The 11,407-nt window shown below is 38.7% G+C and overlaps 1 protein-coding gene across 7 annotated transcripts in view; it reads left to right on the top strand.

The window, feature by feature from the left end:
- The window catches only part of ZNF438 (zinc finger protein 438), a 56,571-nt gene extending 46,943 nt beyond the window's left edge, over positions 1-9,628 (top strand). For 5 of the 7 annotated variants that reach the window (XM_035902419.1, XM_035902422.1, XM_035902420.1 and 2 more), the window contains 2 exons: positions 1,837-3,700; positions 5,318-8,167. In XM_035902419.1, the coding sequence (XP_035758312.1) occupies positions 1,837-3,700; positions 5,318-5,930 (2,477 nt within the window). In that variant the 3' untranslated portion in view covers positions 5,931-8,167. Of the gene's footprint in view, positions 1-1,836; positions 3,701-5,317; positions 8,168-8,615; positions 8,681-9,149 lie in introns of those variants that run through there. The other 2 variants (XR_004843066.1, XR_004843065.1) reach the window with 2 other exon arrangements.
- Positions 9,629-11,407: the final 1,779 nt, after the last annotated feature.

The following is an 11,407-nucleotide window of genomic DNA, read 5'->3' as shown; positions in this document are numbered from 1 at the left end:
AGAATTTTAAACTTGCCATGTTTCTGCTTTTCCCAGGTTGCACAAACTCTGTAGGCCTGGACTTACTCCTGTGTATAGGGATCTCTCTTTATATTTGTGCAGGATTTCCATATGTACAGTAGTCCAGTCTGCACAAAATATCTAGAGATTCTGAACATCTCTACAGACATTGAGCAGAAAGAAAGTCCTGGTGGTGCCCAGTAGTTTCGCTTAATGGGAGGATCAGGAAGGTGCATAATAGACTTGGGGTTTGATGCTGCAGATGGCAATGAAAGGTTTACACCCTGCATAGTTATTACTCTATGAACTTGCTGAAGGTCAAAGAGTTTTGAGAAGCATCAGGCCTACTATGTGTGAACTGTACAGTTTATATATGATTTCTCAGTGAATCTAGCATGTCCTGAAGGCAGTGGATTTACTGCACATGTGCATACCATGAGTGTGCACGTGAATCTGTCCAGGAGTTCTGGGCATGAGGTATGATAGCTCCGTAACTTGCAGTGCACATTGCAAAGTGCGTCACGTCTGAGAAGAACATCCAGGATCAAGATGAACTTAGTGGAGTTTCCAGTGTTGGTAGTAATTCACAGTTACCTCTTTAAGTCCATAACTATGTATAAATGCATTTGTAATACAAGGCTTTAAAATGGTAAGGAGTGGAAACTTCCCCATGGAATTACCTTACTGCAGTATTTCAAGGTCCCAGCGTTTACTTTTACATATTCTGTTCAAATGTGATTCTTCTCTCAAAATGAATTTTTCTTACATTGTTGCCTTCCCAAATTGCCTTTCTGCTTGGGAACTTTGTCGTTGAAATTTCAGTGGTTGAGATTGTTGGGATTTTTTTTTTTCAGGAAACCTATCCCAGTTTTTGAAAACTGGAAGCATCAGTAGTTGAATCTGGGAGTGAGTAATGAGGCTGTTATATGGAATGGTAGTGGTACAGTTAACTATATATAAAATTCTTCTTTATGGAGTGTCTGAAAGGTCAGCATGTATCTCTGCTGCTCAATGCAGATTATATCTTACACATTTCACCCTTTTATTTGCTTTCTTTAATTATCCTCACATTCTTCTTTACTAAAAATGTTTGCAACATTTACCAACACAAGTAGAAACCAGAAGGAACTGTGATATAACCTTGATAAATTGCTCTTTTAAGGAAATACTTGAATAACTTACTACAGCGGTTCTATTGTGCATTAAAGGCACAAAAGCAGTGTGTGGGACTGGGTATTTAACAAGGGTCCATCTTCTCTCAAGCCCTTGTTGATTTTATTACACATTATTTGCATGTTTTATAGCAGTAATTTTTTTAAAGACTTCATCAGGTAAGCTTTGGACTGTATCTGATAAAACCCACAAATTCTATATGTTACAGAAACTCTGAAAGTTAGCATGACTCTGCTTGAGAGATATGATCAGAGCAGATGCTCAGAAAAGTTCTGCATCATGGAGTTTAAATCCTGTCCCTCTTGGTTCTTCCAGCTGAATATTGCCAGCATATAGTGCAGCTTTTCCAGGGTAGAAGAGGCTTATAAGTGTATTTGCTCTGAAATGTCGTGTAGTTTCTAACCTAGAATGAAACATCCATTTAAGATTAGATTGAGAGACTTCTTTGCATATCTATATTCAAACACATTGCATCAGGGAATATTTTTGTTTTGTCCATGAAACTTTTGCAATTCTAAACTTAATTTAGCGGTCATTTAAATACCTAAGTATTTTTAATAAGTTTGTGTGTAATAGTATCCTTTTTAAGCAGTTTTATTTTTGACACAGTAGCTTTTTAAAAAGAAATACTATAATTATATCTTTGTTATGTTATTATTTCAGATAAACACAAATCCCCTTCGGATATAATACAAAGTTTTCAGAAGAAAAGTCAGTTTAGGACCATTGCTCCAAAAATGGTACCAAAAATTTTAACATCTGGAGTGGTTTCTTGTCTTCAGCCATCTTTGCCCAAGCAAAATACACCGATTTCAGCTGCAGGTTCTAAGCCGCTGGTGGTACCAACTCAAAACTACGCTGTCATGCAGGTGTCTGGTCATGAGGGAACTTTTTCTCTGTTGGCCTTGCCGTATGTTGCTCCTGCCCTAACACAGCAAGTCCAGCAGCCAAACATGGCTCCTTCTGAAAACCTAAAGCTGCCTATCCCTAGGTACCAATCTGTAAGAAATAAATTGCTAAGTGACAAAAAACCAGCACAAATCTCTGGTTTGGGTGCACATAACAAGACTCCTACCAAAGCATCAATCTCTTCACAGACTTTCCCCATGACTACCTTAACTGAAGACTGTCCTGAAGCTCATTCTAGTTCAGATTCAACTGAGCAAGTTATGCTAACAGACCGTGACTCAGCTGAAATTACAGTTGCCGCATTAGTAAATCAAAGCAATTGTGTGGAATCTGGATCTCCTTTAGTGAACAAAACTGAATTTGCTAACGGTAGTGTTTCTGGGCCATCTGTAGTTAAAGGCTCTTCATCCAAGCCAGCAAGTACAATTAATCCCATGAAACTAAGTCTATGCTCTGTGAAGACAGCATCTGAAACCACAAGAGAGTCATTCACAACATCTGAGAAACTAAAGGAAAAACCCACAAATTCTGCAAATTCTGTTGCTGTCCTGTCACCAGCAGTTTTTGGCAGTACAATACAGATGACTCCATCAGCACCGAAAGGAAAACTTCCTATTTTGCCTTACTCAAGGATGAAAAATACAGTGTTCTGTAAGTCTAAGCAGAATACTAATGTTACGGATGTATCTGGACCTTCACTAAGATCTGAATGTGAAAAGATACCAGCTTTGGCAAAAACCTTTCATGTTCCTGCTAAAGCGTCTGATAAACGATTAGCTGTACCATTTACAGAAGTCCCCAAAAAAACTATTCGAGAAAATACCTTCTCTCCATCCAGTAAAGTGGATGTCGACAGTCTTAAAAAATTGAACGGTGCAGCCTCTAAAAGAAGAGGCAGGAAAAGAAGAGCCGCAGATGATTTATTGGCTTTTCAGACCAAGCGAAGGAAATGCATCATTAATAAGTTTAGAGAAGGAAGAGAGAGGGCGAAAGTTGACCTTCAGCCACCTGAAGACAAAAAAGCAGAGGCAGTGAAAAAATACCGTAGTATCAGACCAAAACCAGTGGTAGTTGTGCAGGCTTTTACACCACTGACTTCTGCAGCAATAGTAGAGACGCCGTCTCCTGACCGTTTAGATGAAGATATTTTTTTAAATAGTTTGCTTCCCAACAAATATTTAAGTTACAAGCATAGTGATGCTACATCAGCTAAGTCAAGTGATTTAAGTAGAAATGCATGTTCAGCTGTACCTAAGCCATCGCATAAATGTCATGTTTGTAACCATGTCTTCCAGTTTAAACACCATCTTCAGGACCATATGAACACACACACAAACAAACGGCCTTACAGCTGTCGAATTTGCCGGAAAGCATATATTCACTCTGGAAGCCTGAGCACGCATATGAAACTTCATCACAACGAAGGCAAACCCAAAAAACTTGTGTGTTGTGAATTCTGTGCTAAAGTTTTTGGCCACGCAAAAGTGTATTTCGGTCACCTAAGAGAAGTGCACAGGGTTGTTATCAGCACAGAGCCCTCTACTAGCGAGCAACAGCTGCAAGATGCTTTAAAGAAGAGAGACAAGAATATAAAAGAAGCAGAAGAAGCAACGGAGAGGTGAGTGTTTTCACTAATTAGATGCTAATGAAAACAGGATTATCAGGTTGTCGGTAGAAGTTCATAAACATCACCATTATGAAAATTGTTGCTTTTTCCTCATCTTTTTTTTTCCCCCAAAGTGAGATTCCTAGTGGTTTAAATACTTTGTTAAGGAATCTAGTCAATCCGTTAGACCATCCGGTATATTTTAGATGATTTATTGAATATAAATTATTACCGACACTTGAATATCCAAAGTAATTTTGCATATGCTCTAGTAATACCCAATATGCTGCCAGTGGAGCTATTTTGATCAGTTGATTTCTCCCGGCTAATGCTTTTTCTGTTAATCTGCACTCTCTTCTGTGTTCTACTCATTTTGGGTTTTCCCCAGAAGATAAGTGAACCAACTGCAATAAATGCAAAGCAATTCATATTTCAGTATTAGCTTGTAGTTTGTTTACCCTATTAAATATTATTATCCCATTTCCCTCTCTGGAGTGCTGTGAGCTAATCCATCTTGTGTGTTGATTACTGCTGCTCTTGCTATCACGTAGCCAAGTAGAAAAGTTAACATTCACCATATTGAGACAGATAGAACATTCTTTTATCTCTGCATTATGATTTTGAGGTGAAATTTCTTGACACAGTATAAACGTTGGCTTTTTGTTTGCTCCACTGTGCATTTACTTTCATTGACGTACTCTTTAATACTCTCAAGGCTTTAACCTGACGCCTCACTATGGCACTGAAGTTCAGTTTTACATGTTTTGCTTTGCATAGCTCCACTCTCTGGGGCATCAGTTAGTTAAGGTATTGAACCTAAGAAACACCAGCATGTTTCTTTCAGCCATATTAGCGGTACTTACTAGCGCAGTGAATCACTTAGTTTATCTGTTGTTGTTGTTGGGTGTTATGCCTAATGTGTATAAATACACAGTATTACGTGGTCCTTTTCATAGACATTGTGAGAAGGTTTCTGTGGACATCTTGGTTTGATTGGCTTGACTTAAACCAGGGGCTTGCTAACTCTGTGTGTATCTGTTTCTTTTATACTGCAGAGAGGGGCTATCCAACTATAAATTAGGTATTTATACTGTTTTTAAAAACAAACTTTTAGAAAAAAAGAAACTTTGAATTGTTTCCACCTTGGAGTGGGAGGTGGGACATGTTGTTTTGCCTTAAATTGACCTTAGATCACTCAGTGTAAACAAGTTGGCTTCTCTTAGCAGCACACTACACCTAATACTCATTTTCAGTTTTCTAGCACAGAGCTAGAGGTATTTGGATTGACCTCACTAAATCAGGAACTTAAAGAAATGTTATTAACCTTTCATTAAAAAGTTAGTATTGTTAAGAGATTATTTCTACCAAGGCTATTTTTGGAGGCAATTCTTAAACTCAGCAGTGTAACATTTGGTTTTAGTTGTTTCCTAATCAGCCTTATTATTATTTTATTTCTCTTCTTTTTCCTGTTCCAAATAAATGAAATACTTTAGCAACAGTGCCTGGTTTTAGTTAGAAGAATGTTTTGTGAATGTCATCTCTTCTTGGAACTTACAAGGACAGAAATTGCCATCTCTATTCTGTGCATGGCTAATGCTGAAATAGTACGTTTTTCCTTTTTTTTAACAGGGGAAATAAATGCAATTTTGAGGACCTATTCCATAACCCGGGAGAAGTGAAATTACAGATCAAATGTGGTCGATGCCAGTTTATTGCACAGTCTTTTGGTGAGATGAAGTTTCACTTATTGTGCTTCCATGGAGAAGAGATCCAGGGAAGAGTGAAGGAAGGGGGGTTGCAAGGAAATAGAGGAGCTAAGGGGGAACTGATCAAACATGCAACCCACTTCTGGAAACAGCGCAATGAGAGAAGACATTTGGCAAAATGCAGTGCCCGTGAGGAGGAGTTTTATACTTTTCCAAAACTGAAAAGACAGATATACTTTCACCATCAAACCAATGTTGATATCTTATCTAAAAGTGAACTGACTCAGTCAGGAAGCGGTGAAGCAGCCAAGGAGATGCAAAATGTAGGTTTTGGTACACCAAGCAAAAAAATAGAAATTTGGTCTAAAGCGGGCTATAACTGCATCTTATGCAAACAGTTATTTGGAAGAAAGGAGGATCTTTGTAATCATTGGCAGAGTCATCATAACTGTGAAGACCCTTCCACTTTATGGACAATTTTTAGTTTGTTATCAAAACAAGGAATTCTTGAACTTTCTAATAAGGGTGAATATTGAAGCTCAATTCTACAATGCTATGAAAAACATTGACTACCTTCCCAAATTGTTTATGGTTTTTTGCTGTGTTGCTAAACTAACTCACAAGCTGTGTCACTTCAGGGGTTTGTTTGGTGGGTTTGTTGTTGGTTTGTTTGGGTTTTTTTAAGTTATGCTAACCTTTATTTTGTTAAATAGAAAATTTATTTGTCCAGTGTCATTCCAGATGGGTACATGCAAGCTGATTATGAAGCACTGTACTTAAAATTCAAGGTTAAGGAACTTAGCAGCAGCAAATACTCAGTGCTAACGGTTAACTTCAAGGAAAAAGATTCTCACGTTAAATATACTGTACACACAGAAATAAATCAGTTTATATGAAGTAATCTCAGTCTTGAATGAAATGACGAACCAGGCTGAAAGTGTAATTTCAGTCCCAACTGTGCTTCCAGATTTTATGGTAAATACATATTTTCATGCGGTTCTCTGAATCATTTGAATGTGCATACATGCAGCCGGCATTCCACAGCTTTATAATCTATAATTTAAGAGCTTTTAACTCTTGTTTTCTTGATTTTCATGTCTTCAACCATGTTCATCGCTTGCAGGTTTGTTATTGGCAGGCCTTTTAGGTGTTATATTCTGTCCTGGTAACAGCAAGGATCTTTGGATTTTTAGAGTGAAAAATCTCCATGTATTTTTCTGCCTGTAGCTCTTTAGGTTGAAGACAAGTGAGTTGCCACCTGTGAAGATGGAACCCTCAAAGCTTGCCTGCTTTATGAAAGAAAACAAGTTTGTTTTAAAAATAGTAATCTGGGTTGGTTACTTCTGGGAAGTTTGACGTTCTGCAATAGACTGCGTGTTTCACAGTGCACTTTTAGCATATTCCTTGCATCGCCTGTGACAGCAGCACTACTACTGCCAACGCCGTTAGCACTCTGCCTGTAACACTCTTGGTATATAGCTTTTGTACCTCTGCAGTTGACCCAGTCTGTGACTTCAAAGGGAAATTGTTCCTTCACTTCTAAGTCTATGGTACAGGTAATGAGGTTTTTTCACTTGTGTTGCCAGATTTACTGTACTAGAGGAATTGCAAGCAGCGCCTTAACCTTCCAGTGTCAGGAGCTAGCAGCCGGTAATGCCGGAATGGCGCACGCTGTGTCCCCTGCTACAGAGCAGGCACGGTGGTGCCCATTTCTGCACATCTCCAGGGGGGCCGGTCAGTTCAGGCTGTAAGGAGATGGGAGTTCTGGAGCTCAGTTTTGATGAAAATGTCATTGAACCATGGATTCTAGTTTGAAATCAGTGTTTAAACTGCTGTTACTTAAAGCCTTATGCACCTCTGAATTATTTGGGGAGCAATAATGGAGGCAGCATAAGAAGTCACTGTACCACTGTTCAGCAGAAGTCAGAGCACGTCAGAGGGCAAACTGAAAAATACACCAATACTGTCTCTACAGTACTACTGTATCCATTTCTTCTTGTGGTCAACCTATAATTGAGGGATTGCAATGATGGAGTCATTCCTAAAATGTCCTGGGTGGTTTCTCACTATTTTGCAAAAATTGTGGTGATGAGAACATGAGAAGAGATCTAAAAATGTTGGATTTTCTGAGTGGGATTCCAGAAGATGTCGCAATGTTTTGTGTATTTTTTTTGTTTTTAAACAGTAAAGGCAGTTTTGATGAGCTAATAGTTTTGAGTGTAATTTCTTCTTGTACGGTGCTTTGCCCTGGAATTGAACTGTAAGACTGGAGCCAGGAAAAATAAAAGACAAAAAGGAAAATGCTCATAGAACTGTACAGGTGCCTGGTAAGGTGGAAGAATCCCTGTGGATTTTCAAAACTTCCTTCCTACTATCTGTTGCTATGAATACATATTTGTAGTCGTTTCTTTGCTTTCGTATATTACTTTTGTATGCAGAACTACTTTAAAAATACTACTTGTTCTTACTCTTGGGTATGGCACACCCATCTTTTAATGCTTACAATGCATTCGTATTTATTTTCACTGGGTGGATGCAGGAGAATGTATGGCGTATTTGGAAAGGAATGGCTAATTTTAAAGTCATATCAAACGGGGACTATATTTAACTTTGTAAAGTGTGTTTGCATTTAGAAGCAATTTTTCCCCCCCATCTTAATTCTTTAACTTTCAAAATCAAACAGCTTGGTGTTTTCTCTGAAACAGAGATGTGAGAACAGTCCCTCCTTCACGTAGTTATAATGTATCAAAGGTAAGTTCATTCCCAGCAAAAAGCATGCATTTTAGGAGCTGGGGCGGGGGGGGGGGAAGGGTTGGTCACATTCATTATTTAGAACAGACATGAAATCACCTTTCTTGCAATATCACCCATTCCTTGGCGTAATTAAAATGAGCTGAAGTGAATACAGCTCTGACACGGGGTCCCTCCCATTCAGGAGCAGCACCAATGATGGCAGAGTCGTCCTTCAAAAGTATTTTCCAGAAGTATTTGTTAAAAATGTTGGTGCATCAGCACCAGTGATGTAGCTGAGTCGTTTGGTAGTGGTTATCAGAAGAGTCATGCCCTTTCGTTTCATGTAAAAGTGGGGGGGGGTTGCAATGGTGGTGGGAGGAAGGAGAACTGGGGTGAGGGAGTGGGTTGCTTTTCTTTTTTCAAATGGAAATTTTCATGTGCAGTCTTTTCTTTTCATTGTATTTTTGTGCTTCTCTCCCTTTCTCTAGTCCAGGCCAAATGGAGAAAGGGGTCTCAGCTTTCAGCAATTTAAAGCCTGAAAACACGTTTTAAAGTATGGTTCTAAGCCACTTCTTGGTGTCCTCGTAAATGTTTAAAATTAGAAGCCTTTTTTCCTGAGCCTGAAAGCATTCTTGTTTCAGGCTATCGTGATTATGGTAGATTACGAAAGGTTGGGATTTTTGAAAATAGCTTAATACAGATTAAATACAGATATATATAATATATTAAATACAGAAATACGCATTAAATACAGATGTGTCCTTTGTTTAAAATGTGTTTGTTCATTTTGATAACATTTGGAGGTATGAAGTGAGCCCTGTTTACAGCAACATTAAATAGTGCGTGTTTGCTGTTCAGCAGAAGGGTTGTTATGAATACAGTTTGCTGTTTACCTTGAAGCTGGACAAGTTAACATCTGGCTTTGCACGTATATTATATTTCTGAATTGTTAAAATGAATGTTACTGTTTTCATAGCTGTAGTTTTGTTCCCCTCTGATTTTTCATTAAATCTCTGTTTCAGCTTCACTGTTCAACTTTAAAGCTGTTCCTCACATGGAAAGTTGGTCCTTCATCATCACACCATAAATAATCAAAGCTGGAGGAGTGCCATCGCTTCTCTGGCTTGCAGAGTATTGCCCTTCTCCAGCTGCAGAGCTACAGTTTCCTATGGCTAACTTGACATAGTTGCTGGCAGTAAATGTTTTACTTCATTTATTTATTAGAATTTAGATCTCTGCTGTTCAGCTGCATCAGAGTTTCTGTCATACCTCATTAGATACTTATTTCATTTTATCTACTGTTCACTGAGCTCTTTAGAGAAAGTGTCATAAGAAGGATGAACAGGTATTTAGGAGAGCAGATTTCAACCCTAACTTTGTGCAGATGATGCTGACGTTTGAGAATCACCAGCTTATCTAGGCTCAGCCATGTAGTATATTATATTTCTACAACACATCCACCTACATGCGCATCTATTTTGGAAAGAAACGTATACTTCAAATTCAGCTGTCAGTTATTATTATCAAATCTGTACAATGTAGGTTTGTGATTATTATGCATAAAGATTAAAATGCTATTAACTGCAGTAGGTTTACTTGTCAAATTCGTTAATAGCTCTGAAAAAGAAAAATCTCTGTGTGCTGAGTATGACACGGAAGTCTAGTCTCATGGAGAAAATTCTGATGGCTTAAAAAGGTTGTCCTCATTTCAGTGTGTGCTTTTATAGCTGATCTGTCGCATTGTAGGATTTTCTACACTTTTTATTAAATTGCCATAATTTTTCTTGGTTAGAAATACTGAAGAAGACCTGAGCCTGCAAGCAAGTTTCAAGAAAAAATGTGTTTACTTCTTTTCTCCATAGAGGCAGACACGTCCATGGAATCAAAATAGTCTTGATGGTCTTACATATACGTGCAGAATGCGCCATGTGGGCTTCAGTGTACGACTTCATTGGCTGGCCATTCTGCAGTTCCAAAGTAGAAACTGCAAATTTGAGTGGAAAAATAACCTGGTTTTCACACTTGAGTGAATTTCAAATACCTTATTGACAAACCTTCAAGAAATCTTGAAAAATGACAGTAGCATATTTCTCTGCTTGTGCTTTGTGCAACAATTTTATTGATGTAGTAGTACCAGGAGTGTTCTAAAATACGATAGGTCTGGTGCTGTTGAGTACAAAGGAAGCTTTCTCCCTTCCATTTTTTTCACATTTTACTGACTTTTCCATGTAAGCATTAGAAATGATGGCATGAGTTACGATTTCCGCTGCTGACAAATCCAGAAACATTATTCTGAAGTTATTTTGCAGAAACTTCCAATTTAATCTAGAATAACAGATGAAATCAGTGAAAAGAAAATTCTGTTGGAAAGAGATACGTAAGCAAACTGTCCCATGTTGGATTTCTCTGCACATTTCCGCCACTGTAGGTGAAATTTATAGATGATGGGTGTATTTGTAGGTACAACCTGTTTGTTCCTACCCAGAGTTATTTAGAGTGGCCAAGGGAAGTAAGAATTAAAAAAAAAGTACATATCTTTGACTTGAATTTTGTTAAGTATTTACTGTTGTGCCAGTCCAGATCATGGTCCAAGGCATGTAGATACTCAGAACACTTTCTAGGGGACTTAGAGCATAATTCAGTGGAGGAAAGGAGAAGAAATATTCAAGGAAGTAGTGATGACGAAGGTTGGCACAGCGTATCGACTACAAGTTCAAGCACCAGTATGACTGGCTCTTGATGCTCTGTATATGTGGAAATGTCGTGTAGCCTTAGTCTGAACTTCTCCCTTCCACCCCCTGTGGTTACATGGTGTCAGTCTGCTCCCACTTGAGGTACATCAGTCTGGAGCATCCTCGCCTGCCTTGGGCACGAGCTCTTCCACATGGCATGGCGGACTTTGTGAATGTCCTCTTCTTCTGGTGTCTCAGTTTTTAGGTGAGCCGCACGCTGGCTGCCGAGACCAGCTACTGCCAGACTTGAAATGGGGTCTTTCAGTTTTCTGAGGAAAGCGTCTTTTATCTTCACTCCATAAAAGTGAAGTCAAATGCTGCATCATTACTTAGCAAAATAGGAAGACGGCTCACTCAGTTTCCTGCAGGTGCAACACTGATAAGGAGTAGGAAAAAAAGTGAGTGGTTGCGATAAGAAAAAGAAGCTGCTAAATGTGATTTGGGGTCTTTATGTGCCATTGGAAAGACTAGAATGTCCCATGCCTAGTTGGGATCATAGTCTAGAATCGGGGAAGTTCCATAGAAGTGGCTCATGCAGATCTGGTGGT

Source organism: Egretta garzetta, unplaced genomic scaffold (genome assembly GCF_000687185.1).
Source record: "Egretta garzetta isolate BGI_Z169 unplaced genomic scaffold, ASM68718v1 scaffold369, whole genome shotgun sequence".
In the NCBI taxonomy this organism is placed as follows: domain Eukaryota; kingdom Metazoa; phylum Chordata; class Aves; order Pelecaniformes; family Ardeidae; genus Egretta; species Egretta garzetta.
Note: the sequence above shows the minus strand (reverse complement) of the source record. Positions and strands in the feature narration are given on the sequence as shown.